This window comes from Podarcis filfolensis (assembly GCF_964270895.1).
Source record: "Podarcis filfolensis genome assembly, chromosome: 10".
Lineage (NCBI taxonomy): Eukaryota > Metazoa > Chordata > Lepidosauria > Squamata > Lacertidae > Podarcis > Podarcis filfolensis.
The window spans coordinates 75112730-75128484 of NC_139612.1; the positions used below are offsets into that span (position 1 = coordinate 75112730).

The 15755-nt window shown below is 47.0% G+C and overlaps 3 protein-coding genes across 4 annotated transcripts in view; 2 read left to right on the forward strand and 1 right to left on the reverse strand.

Moving 5' to 3' along the window:
* The window catches only part of LOC310742938 (uncharacterized protein), a 47228-nt gene extending 44807 nt beyond the window's left edge, over positions 1–2421 (forward strand). Inside the window, exon 6 of the mRNA XM_083572821.1 lies at positions 768–2421. Within this exon, the coding sequence (XP_083428947.1) occupies positions 768–1930 (1163 nt within the window). The 3' untranslated portion in view covers positions 1931–2421. The remainder of the gene's footprint in view (positions 1–767) is intronic.
* LOC310742953 (uncharacterized protein) overlaps positions 1–15462 on the reverse strand; it is an 84900-nt gene extending 69438 nt beyond the window's left edge. The window contains exons 1-5 of one of the 2 annotated variants that reach the window (XM_083572904.1): positions 15283–15462; positions 14182–14354; positions 12521–12659; positions 11005–11383; positions 9713–10919 (exon numbers count right to left, since the gene is read on the reverse strand). In XM_083572904.1, coding sequence (XP_083429030.1) covers positions 9713–10870 — 1158 coding nt within the window. In that variant the 5' untranslated portion in view covers positions 10871–10919; positions 11005–11383; positions 12521–12659; positions 14182–14354; positions 15283–15462. Of the gene's footprint in view, positions 1–9712; positions 10920–11004; positions 11384–12520; positions 12660–14176; positions 14355–15282 lie in introns of both variants that reach the window. The other variant, XM_083572903.1, reaches the window with a different exon arrangement.
* On the forward strand, positions 1930–3710 carry LOC310744071 (uncharacterized protein; the record flags this gene model as incomplete). Its single annotated transcript, XM_083574814.1, has 3 exons — positions 1930–1933; positions 2418–3468; positions 3500–3710. The coding sequence occupies 3 exons, from the start codon at positions 1930–1932 to the stop codon at positions 3579–3581; spliced, it is 1137 nt and encodes a 378-aa protein (XP_083430940.1). The 3' UTR covers positions 3582–3710.
* Positions 15463–15755: the final 293 nt, after the last annotated feature.

Consider the following 15755-nt stretch of genomic DNA (forward strand, 5'->3'; position numbering starts at 1 on the left):
GAACAGAAATCATGCAGCAGCGGCACGGCGTCAACGGGAGGCCTCATTAGCTAAAGTGATACCTCAGGTTAAGAACAGTTTCAGGTTAAGAACAGACCCCCAGAACGAATTAAGTTCTTAACCAGAGGTACCACTGTACTCTTTTGGAGAGGTGAGCCGTTGCCGGAACTGCCTCGCCAGTACACTTGTCCAGGTCAGCATCAATGAAGAGGTTGTTGGTTTCTTAGGTAGACACAATCATCCACCACCTCCAGTGTCTGAAACTCGCATGGTGCTAGGCGCATTTTGCAACAGGGAATGTCATAGACACGAGCAGTTTCCGAGCTCTGATCGCACAACCTAAGATTTCGGATTAAAACTGCAGAGTGGAAGGAAAGGAGGACCTTTTTCTGCCTCCCCAGTTCCAGCTACTCTCTGAAGACTGAAGGAGAGACCTTCTTAAAAACTCAGAGGGGTGGGCAGGGGAAGGACTAGACCATGTGAAAAATGAACATATTATTTTAGCTGCTATTCATTCCTTTTCAGCTTTGTATTTTTGTCATAAGAGAGTGCATATGGACATTCCATTTTTGAGCCCATAACCTAGGTTTAAGGTCCTCTTTATGTTCTAGCTGTCCTATCTCTGTTTCTAACACTGACCACCTCTAGTGTGTGGTCAGCAGTGTTGATGCATGGAATTCTTCCTCTATCACAAGGGTTAGAGATCAATATTCAATACAGTGGCACTCCATTTCTTCCTGCAGCTCTAATCCATTTCTTCATTGCAGGTGGTGATGATTTGGAAATTGAGAGCGAGGATGCCCATGACAGAATGCACACAGTGGAGAAGCCATTGCCACTCTTGGAGTGTGGAGAGAGCTTCAGTCACAGCTCCCATTCGACTACCCACCAAAGAAATGCTATTGGGAAGAAACCCTCTCAGTTCTCTGAATGGGGGAAAACTTTCTGTTGGAATGAAAGCCTCACTTCACAAGAAATAATTCCCACAGGGGAAGACCCACTGAAATGCTTGGAATGTGGAAAGAGCTTCAGTAAGAGTGCACATCTCATTTCGCATGAAATAATTCATACAGGCAAGAAACCCTATCAGTGCTTGGAATGTAGGAAAAGCTTTAATACAAGCAAAACCTTCCGTAAACACCAGAGAATTCACAGGAGGGAGAAGCCATTTGAATGCCGAGAGTGTGGAAAGAGCTTCAGTCAGAGAACCCATCTCACAGCCCATCAAATAATTCATACAGGTGAGAAACCCTATCAGTGCTCGGAATGTGGGCGGAGCTTCAATCACAGGACGACTCTCACGGTCCATCAAAGGATTCACAGTGGTGAGAAACCCTATCAGTGCTCAGAATGTGGGAAGAGTTTCACTGTGAGCTCCCATCTCACTTCCCACCAAAGAATTCATACCGGGGAGAAACCATATCAGTGTGTGAATTGTGGAAAGGGCTTCACCCAAAAGGCAAGTCTCACTTCCCATCAAAGAATTCACAGTGGTGAAAAACCTTATCAATGCATGGAATGTGGGAAGAGCTTCAGTCGGAAGCAAAGTCTCACTTCCCACCAAAGAATTCACAGTGGTGAGAAACCCTATCAGTGCTCGGAATGTGGAAAGAGTTTCTCCCAGAGAGCCAGTCTCAGTTCCCACCAAAGAATTCACACAGGTGAAAAACCCTATCAGTGCTTGGAATGTGGAAAGAACTTCAGTCTCAGGGCCCATCTCACTACCCATCAAAGCATTCATACCAGGAAGAAACCCTATCGATGCTTGGATTGTGGAAAGAGTTTCCTACAGAGAGCCGATCTCACTTCTCACCAAAGAATTCACAAAGGGGAGAAACCATATCAGTGCTTGGAATGTGGGAAGAGCTTCACTGTGAGCGCTGGTCTTACTTCCCACCAAAAAATTCATATTGGGGAGAAACCCTATTAATGTGTGAATTGTGGGAAGAGCTTCACCCAGAAGCAAAGTCTCACTTCCCACCAAAGAATTCACAGTGATGAGAAACCATATCAATGCTTAGAATGTGGAAAGAGTTTCTGCCAGAGAGCCAATCTCACTTCCCACCAAAGAATTCACACAGGGGAGAAACCCTATAAGTGCTTGGAATGTGGAAAGAGTTTCCTACAGAGAGCCAATCTCACTTCTCACCAAAGAATTCACACAGGGGAGAAACCCTATAAGTGCTTGGAATGTGGGAAGAGCTTCAGTCATAAGCAAAGTCTCCCTTCCCATCAAAGCATTCATACCGGGGAGAAACCCTATCGATGCTTGGATTGTGGAAAGAGTTTCTGCCAGAGAGCCGATCTCACTTCCCACCAAAGAATTCACACAGGAGAGAAACCATATCAGTGCTTGGAATGTGGAAAGAATTTCCGCCAGAAAGTCAACCTCACTTCCCACCAAAGAATTCACACAGGGGAGAAACCCTATCACTGCTCAGAATGTGGGAAGAGTTTCCGCCAGAAAGTCAACCTCACTTCCCACCAAAGAATTCACACAGGGGAGAAACCGTATAAGTGCTTGGAATGTGGGAAGAGTTTCCGCCAGAAAGTCAACCTCACTTCCCACCAAAGAATTCACACAGGGGAGAAACCCTATAAGTGCTTGGAATGTGGAAAGAGCTTCAGTCATAAGCAAAGTCTCCCTTCCCATCAAAGAATTCACAGTGGTGAGAAACCCTATCAGTGCTTGGAATGTGGAAAGGGCTTTGGTAAGAGGACCAAGCTCATGGCCCATGGACGAACTCACAGTGGTGAGAAACCCTATCAATGCTTGGATTGTGGAAAGAGTTTCAGCCAAAGGGCCAATCTAACTTGCCATGAAAGAATTCACACAGGGGAGAAACCATATCACTGCTTGGAATGTGGGAAGAGCTTCAACCAGAAGCAAAGTCTCACTTCCCACCAAAGAATTCACACAGGGGAGAAACCTTATCAGTGCTTGGAATGTGGAAAGAGCTTTGGTAAGAGGACCAAGCTCATGGCTCACCAAAGAATTCACAGTGGTGAGAAACCCTATCAATGTGTGAAATGTGGAAAGAGTTTCTGCCAGAAAGCCCATCTCACATCCCACCAAAGAATCCACACTGGGGAGAAACCATATCAGTGCTTGGAATGTGGGAAGAACTTCAGTAAGAGGACCAACCTCACTTCCCACCAAAGAATTCACAGTGGTGAGAAACCATATCAGTGCTTGGAATGTGGAAAGAGCTTCAGTAAGAGGACCAACCTCATGGCCCATCAAAGAACCCACACTGGGGAGAAACCCTATCAGTGCTTGGAATGTGGGAAGAGCTTCACCCGGAAGGACAACCTCACTTCCCACCAAAGAATTCACAGTGGTGAGAAACCATATCAGTGCTTGGAATGTGGAAAGAGCTTCGGTAAGAGGACCAAGCTCATGGCCCATCAAAGAGTTCATACAGGGGAGAATCATAGAATTTTAGACCTGCAGGAGACTTCTGGGTCGTCTAGTCCACTGCAGGACTCTCAACTAAAGCTTCTATGACATACTGCCTTCAAACTTCTCCTTACAAACCTCCAAGGAAGGAGAGTACACAAGCTACCAAGGGCGTCTCTAATTTGAAGCCATTGATTTGGGTGCCAGCCTCCAGAGCCGGTGAAAACAAGCTTGTTCAAGCTTCCACATGATAGTCCTTCCTGTTCCTCAGAAGGCTTGGTTTCCCAACGCTTAATTGTCTTGCTCACCCCCCTCTGCACCCCTTCCAGCTTGTTAAAATCCTTCTTAAGTTGGGGCACCCAGAACTGGACACAGGACTCCAGGTGTGGTCTGAACAAGGCAGAAGAAAGTCGGGCTATTACTTTTCTTGATCTGGACACTTGACGTCTTTGGACACAGCCTAGAATAACAGCCTATTTCGCTGGTGTTGACTCATGTTAGTCTTGTGGTCCACTAAGACCCCAGGTCTTTTCCATATGTACTACTGACAAGCCTGGTATGTCCCATCTTATATTTGTGCACCTGATTCGTCTTGCCTAAGAGCAGAATCTTACCTTTCTTCTTAGCGAAATTTATTGGATGCCTTTCTATACCACCTGTTTCTTCAAGAAGCTCAGTGTGGTCTTAAGTCGTTCTCCCCCTCATCGTTTAATCCTGACAACAACCCTGTGAGGTAGGTTGGGCTGTGAAGCCATCACCCAGTGACTGAGTGGAAATTGGAACCCAGGTCTCCCAGTTCCTAGTCCAAAACTCTTAAGCACTGCACCCCACTGGCTCTCGAAGGAGACTCTTGGAAAGTGCATGCATGCGCATTTACCGAAAGTTTCAGTGCAATGTCTTGGTGTTTGTATTTAAAGTTTTATACGCATGTATCAATGACATTAATATAATAATGGTAATTATTTAATTACAGTAGAAGAGTAAATTTTAGGAAATGCTAGATGGTGATAGGGGTAGTTTGGAGTTTGGAATGCTGGGATCGAGCAATTGAACTGAACAATTTCCCCATAAATCACAAGATCTAAAATATAAAAACAAAATACCAACAGCAGCAACCCCCGAAAAAAAACCCCAAATTCAAGAGTCTGTTCAGCAGCCTCAGCTTTTGCAGCTGGAGTCAATCCAGGCTCTCCCCTCCCAGGCTAGGTGGAAAAGGTCTCTAAGGAGAGAGCCCGTCTTCTGGGACTTGCAGCCAAGATGGTTGGCTGCCACCATTGGAGGGTGGAATGGAATGGGACAGTGGTGGCAATTGTGGAGCAGGGCTGGTTAGACCTGTAGTAGAGAAACAGCATTATAATCCCCGTTGTTGCAGCTGTAGCAAAGTTTCAAAAGAAAAAGAAAAGAAAAGAGAACATTTGAAACCACATGTTTATGTCTATTTTTTAAATAAATCAGTTTAATGAATCGATGCACACTTCCTTCTTTGTTATGTTTGGGGTGAAGTGTTGAAGAGTTCTCCGTGGTGGCAACAGGAATAAAGGGGAGTTTGGCAGAAGATCCATCTCCTAGCCGTGCACCTTGAATGAAACGGGAAAGTGGCCCAGGGATGGGGGGCAGGGCCAGAGCCCCTCTGAGCAAAGGAGGTGGGGGCTCAACGTGGGGAGATAAACTAGAGGGCACTCGGAGAGTTCAAAGTGCTTCATAAAAACCAACTCTGCTGTTTTTACAACCTCCCTATGAGGTGGACCTGTAGCATTTCCACATAAATGTGGGAAGTCAAAGAGAGGAGGAGGAGAGCAGAGAGGGGCGTGAAGCAGAGACTCTGTCCCTCTGCCCTCTTGCAAGTTGCACACACACAATGCGCTCTGATTTGCGCTGCCCATTCACATCTGTTTTAGGTCCCCAGGCATTTACTGAAACAGTCTAGGTGCTGATTTTTAAAGTACTTGATGTTGTTGTTTAGTCGTTTAGTGGTGCCCGCCTCTTCGTGACCCCCTGGACCAGAGCACGCCAGGCACTCCTGTCTTCCACTGCCTCCCACAGTTTGGTCAAATTCATGCTGGTAGCTTCGAGAACACTGTCCAACCATCTTGCCTCTGTCGTCCCCTTCTCCTTGTGCCCTCCATCTTTCCCAACATCAGGGTCTTTTCCAGGGAGTCTTCTCTTCTCATGAGGTGGCCAAAGTCTTGGAGCCTCAGCTCCACGATCTGTCCTTCCAGTGAGCACTCAGGGCTGATTTCCTTCTGAATGGAGAGGTTGGATCTTCTCGCAGTCCATGGGACTCTCAAGAGTCTTCTCCAGCACCATAATTCAAAGCATCCATTCTTTGGCGATCAGCCTTCTTTATGGTCCAGCTCTCACTTCCATACATCACTACTGGGAAAACCATGGCTTTAACTATGCGGACCTTTGTTGGCAAGGTGAGGTCTCTGCTTTTTAAGATGCTGTCTAGGATTGTCAAGTATTTGATAGTGGTTGCTTTTTTTATAGTTGACGGGATTTAAGAGGGGGCTGTGAGCTATGTATGCTGCCCTCATTCTGGAGCAGAGGGAAGGAAGTTGCCCTTAAAAAGGGGCAGGCCAGCCTCTCCCAGCGGACAGACAGAAGTCCAAAGTTTGGAGCAATGAATAACCTGGTTCAATACACTCCTTCGGATCCCTGGGAGTCCCTTTCACTGAGACACTTTTCTGGAAGGGGCACCTGGAGGCTGCAAAACTTAAAGCGCAGGAAGCTTGTGGGGCACTAATGAAATTCTGCCTCATGGTGGGTGGACACTTATTAGAACCTGTGCTGATAATTGGAAGGTGAGCTGAGGGAAGTCTTTGGGGGAGGGGAGGGGGGTTTGAGGAGAGAGGCGGTAAATAATGAATATGATATGTTTGGATATGTTGTTAAATTGCTAATAAAAATATTTTTTTAAAAAATAAAAGTATATAAAAGAGTTTACTCACATTCTGATCACAGAAGGATCCCAGAAGGCAGACTTAGGTTACAAAATATATACACCTGGAATCTATCCCATAAGGAAATAGTTCCTTTGTCCTCTCTTGAAGCCAAGAGAGCATCTCAGGCTAAGGAGATGTTGCTTCTTTGAGGAATGGAGTCAGAGAGAGAGATGGCTGCCTCCCCTGTGCTATGTTGTTACCTGCACAGGTGAGGTCACGCCCACCTCTGGTCACATGTAGAGGAAGTTTGTCCCAGCCCAGGAGGAAACAGGAAGTTCTGACTGGCTGGTCCAGACATCCCCTTTTATGTCCACTCTAGGAATGTTGTATTTGACTGCTCTGTGTTTCACACCCCACAGTTCAAACAAAGAGCGATTGCAAGGAGCTCCAAAAAGAGCTCTCCAAACGGAGTGGATGGGCAGTAATTACAGTTCATTCTCAATGAGATCAAAGTGATGCATGTTGGGACAACCCCCCCCTTAATATGTACAGGCTCATGGGGTCTGAACCGGGTTTCCCTGTGTGCTCTAGGAGACCAGGGGAGAGGGGAGCTGGTCGCAGCAGGAGGGGGGGTCTCTGTGGATGCTTCAGCAGCCGGCCTCCTCTGGGTCTCCTGGCCCCCTCCTCTCCTCCCTCTGAGCCTGACCTGCCAGGTACTTCTCCCCTCCTTAAAATGCTGTTCAGTACTTCTTTCAAGGGTGCAATCAGGGTTCGATTTAGTTTTTGGATAATATTTTGCCGGAAATCCATCCGGTCCTGGGTTTTTGATTCTTTTATTACTCGTTGGATCTCGTCTTCTTCTATTGGCTCTGCCTCTCGGCCCTTTCACTCTGCACCAACCAATACTCATCTTTACTTAAGAATACTTTAGCATTTATGTAGCACATTTAAAGCATTACAAAATATAACATATATTATCTCAGTAATCTAAACAACGGCCCTGCAAGGCTGTCCAGTGTTATAATCCCCATGCATACGAAGAGGTGAGGTTGCAGGAAGAGGAGTTTGACTCACATCTCACACTTTAACTGCTACACTACATCAGTCCTTGCCCTCCAGATCCTGAAAACAGCTCTGTGAGTTGTCAGAGGACTGCCCACCATCCTATTCAAAACAAGGCAGCATGGGCAGTAAGCCCTCGTCAGCAACCATTGCCAGAGATGTCTGTATGGGGAACCGTGGGCTGAGCATAACACACGGAGGCAGCTCAGAGGCATCCCTGCTGGTCGCTCGCTCCAAGGCGAGGTGACACCCAACCCCAGGCTCTTTCTGTGGGAATGTTTAGGGAGGCAGGAGAGGATATATTCTTTTATGACATCCTTCCTAACTTGCGTCGGCAAGTTCTATAACTTAGCAGAGTTGTTAAACAATCCCTCTTTCAAATTACACAGCAGTTAGCTAGTTGCAGGCTCGTGTGAGCCTCACTATTTAGGATTCCTGGTAAGATCCCTTTTTCTATCCCTCCTAAAAGAATAGACACGACTATCTGATTAAAGTTAACATAAAACTAGTTTACTTACAATCATCCAGTTCACAATAAGATCCCTGAAGGCAGACTTAAGTTACATAACTCTATATATATCGACATGAACTATCCCATAAGGGAAATAATCTCAAGTGACTGCAACTGAGCAGTCACTTCTTCCTAACTTGTAGGAACACAAAAAGGAGAAGAAGAAGAGCAGAACATGGAGGCCGTGTGCTCCTCTGTCCAAGAACAGGCCACACCTACATGAAGTGCCATGCAGAGGAAGTCTGTCCCAGCTCAGGAGGAACTAGCAAGTCTTCTCCTGAGTGACACAAGCATTCCCCAGCATGTGCCTTGTAGGAATGTTGCATTTGACTGCAATACAATTTTACACCCCACACCTTCACTACCCAATAATCATTTGCAAGCGTACTTCTTCCAAGGCTCAGTAGTTAAGATTCTGAGCTTGAAAAACAAAACCCCTTAGATTGAAGCATCACCAGAGAAACTTCTTCATGTGCATCTCACACAACATTCTCATCTCCAGTTGGGATCACCTGAGACCTCAGAAAGAAATCATTGTTTTGGGGGAGAGTGGTGTGGAACCATGCCTGAGTCAAAAGATTACAGAGCAAAGACAGCGCCCTATTCACGTTTCATACGAAGTTGGTTTGTTCTCATTAATTGTACCAGTGAGCTTCTTAACAGAATTTCATATCCCCTTATAAAGTCATGTCCAGCGAGACCTTCATACCCAAGCACCCTCCTGTCTCAGTTGCAAGCAATCCCCTTGGCCAGCTACCACTGGACATCCTGCACCTTGTTTTCTTTTGCAAACCTCCCAGCCTCAGCAGTTCAAATTCCAGCCTACGCATGCACTTATGCGCACACACTTGTCGGGAACATGTTGCCTTATTTCATTATTATAATGTTTTACATATAAACACCAGAACTTCACATATACCTCATGCTTTTAGGAATGATTTCCTACTGAGTTCATTGCTCAGAGTGGACTCTGAGAGGAAGACGTCCCACACTCCATACATCTAAATGGGTTCTCCCATGTGAGAGTCCCTAGATATTCCTTAATCACTCCATTATAAATAAAGCACTTTTTGCAGTCTTTTCATTTAAACTGCTTCCCCTCTCTGAGTTTGTTGATGGCTTGAAGGATTTCAACTCTTAAAGTTCTTCCTGTCCGTGAGTCTGTTGATTTTGAACTTCCACTAAGAGTGAACCTATATCTACTTTCCTGATATTTATATGGTTTGTCTTTTGTGTGAGTTTGTTGACATAAATCAAGGGTTCCACTCTGACTGAAGCTCCTTCCACAGTCCATACCTTTAAATCGTTTCTCCCCTGTGTGTTGCTGATGTTTTCTTAGATTTCCACTTTGAATGAAGTATTTACTGTACTCCATACACTGAAATGGAGTCTGTTGATGTTTCCTAAGACATCCACTATTACTAAAACTCTTTTCACACTCCATACATTGAAATGGTTTCTCCCGTGTGTGTGTCCGTTGATGTGTTCTAAGCTTTTCATTATCACCAAAGGTCTTTCCACATTCCATACATTTAAATGGTTTCTTACCTATGTGAGTCTGTTGATGTATTCTCAGGTTTCCACTATCACTGAAGCTCTTTCCACACTCCACACATGTAAATGGTTTCTCTCCTGTATGAGTCCGTTGATGTGATCTAAGGCTTGTATTACACTGGAAACTCTTTCCACACTGTGAGTCTGTTGATGTTTTTTAAGTGTTCGACTATAACTGAAGCTCTTTCCACAATTTATGCATTTAAATGGTTTCTCCCCTGTGTGAGTCCATTGATGTTTTTTAAGGTCTGCATTCTGACTGAAGCTCTTTCCACATTCCATACATTTAAATGGTTTCACCCCTGTGTGAGTCTGTTGATGTGTTCTAAGGCTTCCACTATTACTAAAACTCTTTTCACACTCCATACATTGAAATGGTTTCTCCCCTGTGTGTGTCCGTTGATGTGTTCTAAGGCTTGTATTACAACGGAAACTCTTTCCACACTCTATACATTTATATGGTTTCTCCCCTGTGTGAGTCTGTTGATGGTATCTAAGGCTTCCACTAATACTATAGCTCTTTCCACACTTGATACATTTAAATGGTTTCTCCCCTGTGTGAATCCGTTGATGTTTTTTAAGGTCTGCATTCTGACTGAAGCTCTTTCCACACTCCATACATTTATATGGTTTCACCCCTGTGTGAGTCTGTTGATGTCTTCTAAGGCTTCCACTATTACTAAAACTCTTTTCACACTCCATACATTGAAATGGTTTCTCCCCTGTGTGTGTCCGTTGATGTGATCTAAGGCTTGTATTACAACGGAAACTCTTTCCACACTCTATACATTTATATGGTTTCTCCCCTGTGTGAGTCTGTTGATGTGATCTAAGGCTTCCACTATCACTAAAACTCTTTCCACACTCCTTACATTGAAATGGTTTCTCCCCTGTGTGAGCCCGTTGATGTGATCTAAGGCTTCCACGATCACGAAAACACTTTCCACACTCCATACATTGAAATGGTTTCTCCCCTGTGTGAGCCCGTTGATGTGATTGAAGGCTTCCACTATCACGAAAACACCTTCCACACTCCATACATTTATATGGTTTCTCCCCTGTGTGAGTCCGTTGGTGTGATCTAAGCTCTCCACTCTGATTGAAGCTCTTTCCACACTCCATGCATGTAAATGGTTTCTCCCCTGTGTGAGTCCGTTGATGTCTTCTAAGGCTTCCATATTCACTAAAGCTCTTTCCACACTCCATACATTCATATGGTTTCTCCCCTGTGTGAGTCCGTTGATGTGATCTAAGCTTTCCACTATAACTGAAGCTCTTTCCACACTCCATGCATTTAAATGGTTTCTCCCCTGTGTGAGTCCGTTGATGGTTCCTAAGGCTTCCATTTTCACTAAAGCTCTTTCCACACTCCATGCATTTAAATGGTTTCTCCCCAGTGTGAGTCCGTTGATGTCTTCTAAGGTTTCCACTATCATTAAAGCTCTTTCCACACTCCATACATTCATATGGTTTCTCCCCAGTGTGAGTCCGTTGATGTGTCCTAAGGCTTGCACTGAAACTGAAGCACTTCCCACACTGCACACATTTAAATGGTTTCTCCCCTGTGTGAGTCCGTTGATGTGATCTAAAGCTTCCATTATCACTAAAGCTCTTTCCACACTCGATACATTTAAATGGTTTCTCCCCTGTGTGAGTCCGTTTGTGCAATTTAAGGTTTACACACTGACTGAAGTTCTTCCCACACTCCCTGCACTTAAAAGATTTTCTCTCTTTGTGAGTCCGCTGGTGTGTTCTAAGTTTTGCATTGAAAGAGCTCTTTCCGCACTCCATACTTTTAAATGGGTTCTTTCTTTTTTGTGTTCGTTGATGTGAACTATGTGTGCTCATTCAGTGAAGCATATTCCACATTTCACACATTTTAATGGCTATTCCTAATGAAACGAAAGGTGTCCTGTCCCCTGCAATTCTGTCTTCTCCATCACCTTTTTTAGAGTGGGCAGAAAGGAAATCCTGTTTGGGTTTCAGGAAAGAGAACATAGGGGGGAAAAGGACACATCAACCGCCATTAGCACCTTCTCTTATTTCAACATCTCCTACATTCTCCTATGTCCTACCGATATTCCCAATTTTTAGGAAATGTAAATGGTATGATGTCAAATGGTAGTAATGCATCAACAACCTTTCATAATCCCAACTCATCTTTAATAACACTGCATGACCTTGGAATACTGTTGTCCTGTGGGAAATCCTTTGAAATCAAGTGGTTGACCCCGTTTCCGCCTCAAATCTCTTAATGAATCACCTGCACAGTGCCATTGGCCTCAGGAGGTCCATACGGACGATTATGTGAGACCCAGGTCTACATCTTTTCCAGGGACTGTGGTCTGGGTAAGTCAGAGAACTAGTGACAAGGCTTGGTGCTTGGGGTCAGCTGAATGGGTGCTCAGGGAACCTCCTGTTCTTGGAGATGGACCTCTGTCTACATGCCTCACATTGCATGGAGAGAGCAGGAGAAGCAGAAGGAAAGCAGCTGGCACATGGGAATCCTAGACAGAAACACCCACCCCCATTGCTCCTTATAATAATGATGGGCTGCCTGATCCTCTGTTTGTCTTCTGACACAGGACTATCCTAATCTGGCACTGAAAAGCAGGATATTCAAGGCAAGGAGATAACTGTAGTTAATGGTAGGTAGCCATATTAGTCTGACACAGTTGAAGTAAAAAAGTAAAAAAATAGTCCAGTAGCACCTTAGAGACCAACTAAGTTGGTTCTAGCTTTTGTGTGCATGCACACTTCATATAGTGTTGGGCAGTGGGAGATGGTAGTAGGAGTACCCTTCTGAGAAAAACCCCACTCCACCCTCCCACGATATACAAGGGTCTGGTGACATCTGTGTCAGTGTATCTGAAGAAGTGTGCATGCAGACGAAAGCTTATACTCAGGACAATCTTAGTTGGTCTCTAAGGTGCTACTGGACTATTTTTTAATTTTTTATTTCAACTGTGTCAGACCAACACAGCTCCCTACCTGCATCTAGATGTCATGGGCTGTTGGGGTGCAGTAATTCCTTGGGTGGGGGACATGTCCTACACCTTCTGGGGTCATTTTTCCACCCTTGGTCCCCCCCCTGCACTCAGCTCTCACCTGTGGCTTCCAGAAGCTGTCAGCATGCAACAGGGGTTCAAGCAATGGCTTCACCCGGCCGGCTAAACCAGGTGAGGAAAGCTGATGGGTCTCAAATCCTTGGGGGGCTGGGGAATTCTGCTGCACCTGAAGTCAAGCCCTGGTGGATAGAGAGGAGGAGAACAACCGTGAATCCCACAGTCCAGAAGGCAGATTGTGCCCGTGCGGAAGAGGAACGTGAAGGGCAGGTGGGGCACGTCCACCTGGAGGCTTGTTATCTAGTCCCAGGATTACTCTGACATTGAATTATATATAAATTGCAGTATTGAAATGCGCCTGCTCCCACTTCATATTCTGCTATTACACTACTCTGCTTGGCTGTTTCTTACTTGAGTGCTGTTTTGGTATGCTAAGTCAGGGTTTTACTGTGAGTTACATTTTTCCTATTTTTTTGGATCCTGTTATGCTTCTCTGTTTTCAGTAATAAATTTATTAGCTGAATTATTTTCTTTCTGCCTCTGAATGTTTTCTCCTACTCTGCTAACTATACATCGATCATTATGGAGGAGCAAGATCTGCAACCCAAAGCCCTCAACAGCCTCGGCCCTGTGGACCTGAAGGAGCATCTTCACCCCCATCGTTCAGTCCGGACAGGGAGGTCCGCCTCCGAGGGTCTTCTGCTGCTTCCCTTGCTGTTAGAAGTGAAGTTCCAGGGAACCAGGCAGAGGGCCTCCTGCCCCATGGAATGCCCTCCCTTCAGAGGGCAAGGAAGTAGGCAACCATCTGACATTTAGAAGACAGCTGTATCAGGAGGTTTTTAATTTTTGGATGTTTTACTGTCTTGTATATGTACTGTAGGGACGCGGGTGGCATTGTGGGTTAAACCACAGAGCCTAGTTCTTGTCGATCAGAAGGTCGGCGGTTCGAATCCCCGTGACGGGATGAGCTCCTGTTGCTTGGTCCCTGCTCCTGCCAACTTAGCAGTTCGAAAGCACGTCAAAGTGCAGGTAGATAAATAGGTACCGCTCCGGCGGGAAGGTAAGCGGCGTTTCTGTGCACTGCTCTGGTTCGCCAGAAGCGGCTTACTCATGCTGGCCACATGACCTGGAAGCTGCACACCGGCTCCCTTGGTCAATAAAGCGAGATGAGCGCTGCAACCTCAGAGTCGGTCACGACTGGACCTAACGGTCAGGGGTCCCTTTACCTTTACCTATATGTACTGTTAACCTGCCCAGAGTGGCTGGGGGGAAAGATGAATACTATAACTTTTACAGTGGTACTTCGTGTTACAGATGCTTCAGGTTACAGTGTCTGCTAACCCAGAAATAGTACCTTTTGTTAAGCACTTTGCTTCAGGATGAGAACAGAAATCGGACAGCGGCAGCAGGAGGCCCCATTAGCTAAAGTGGTACCACAGGTTAAGAACAGTTTCAGGTTAAGAACGAACCTCCAGAACGAATTCAGTTCTTAATCCGAGGTACCACTGTACTATTATTATTATTATTATTATCATGTGATTTATTTATTTTTTAGTTTTTGTAGATTTTTGTAATTTGTACTGCCATATCAGCTCACGAAATGTTATGGGTGGAGAAAATCACAGGGTTGCCATAAACTACAATCCCACCCACAAACTCTCATTCACATACAGTCTGTAAATTTGGGGAGGTCACACACCTCACCTGTGCTAATACTGGCAGTCTTTGGCCTGCACAGGCACACCCTGCGTGTAGAGCCTCCAGCCCCAGGCACTGTCTATCATGAAAATGGGCCCTTTGACTGGGAAGATTCATGCAGTCGCTGTCATCAGGTGCTGATGGGTTGTATCTCAGCTTGTCAGTCACTCTGACATTGCCTACAAAGAATAAGAGGAACAGAAATGCTTTTGAGGTGCAACTTCTATATCAGCCCTGAGAGCCATTCCATGGACTCTGCACCCCTGTTTCTGATGACAGGTGTACATTATCCTCATCCTCAGCGGAAAAGACAATAAAGATGGAAGGCTGAGAGAGAGGAAAAGGTTTCTGGCTGCTTCCTGGGTGGGATCTCGGAAACCAAGAGCCGCTTCTGAGAAGGCCTCCCGCCTCCCCTCTTCCTCTCAGGATTTCCTCTCCTCTCCAGGGGAACAATGGTTGAACTGGGCAGAATGGCTGTGTCTGGACAGGGCAGGGGATTATGGGGTGGGAAGAGGATGGAGCTTGTAGGACGGAAGGGGTGGGGGGACAGGACCCCCCACTTTCCAGGGATCCCTCTCTGGTCGCCTTGAAGGGGGGTGTCGATTGCTGGGCGGGAGGGAGAAGCCAAGGCGGCCCCTCCGGAGATTCCCCGAGGAAGCCACGATGGAGACGCCCCGCCCCCGCAAGACTGGTCTTCCTATCCCCCCACCCACCCACCCTGCCAATGCTGCGCTTCCCTGCCTCGGGGATGCCCCCTCCCTTCTCCCCCCACTTCCATGACCCCCTCTCTTTCTCCCGGAGTCTCCCCTGCATCCAGACGCCCTCTTGGCTCACCCCTCGCCAGGCGCGACCCATCTCTCCGCCCCTACTGCCCCCCCCAAGACGAGCCGGGGAAAGACAGGGGGGGTCTCTATCCTGGCTTCTCTCCGCGCCCCAGGGATGCCTGCGCGGGGGGAACGGGGCCAGGGAGTCCTCGTGGGTGGGCGCCCCATCTCCGCCCCTTCGCAGCCCGCGTGCCGGGATCCCGGCCCCACGGAAGGCGCTTGGGGGAGCTGGCCGGGTCTCTGGGTCCTTTTCTCCCCTCTCCGCCCCCCGCCGCCCCTTTACCTCTTTGTCCTCGCTCCGATTCTCCTTTCCTGCAACATCCACGGGGGGGGGGTCCCCTGCCTCCTCCCTGCCCTTTCCGAAAGCGCCCCCCCAGAGCTACGGGGCAGAGCAGCAATCCGGAGTGGAAGCTCCACTTGCGGGAGAAGCAGGCAGGTTGGGAGGGGGGCTCCCCCCCTCATTTCCGGAGCGAAGCCGGATTGGAGGAGGAGGAGGAGGAGCAATGTATTGGGGGAGGGATTTGGGATGGTGGGGGCGGGGTGAGAGGAGGATGTGCCGGGAGGGGAGGGAAATAATTGAGGGGGGGAGGAAGGTTTACCCCTCCCCCCTTCCTTCTGGATCAGGAGAGCGGGGGAGGGGCTGATCCCAGAGATCCAGCTGCCAAGTGGGTCCCGTCCCGCCTACAAGGTTTGCATTGCAACACCCTCCCCTCCCCCACCCCACGAGCTTAGATCCCTCCGTGTTTTAGGTCTTTG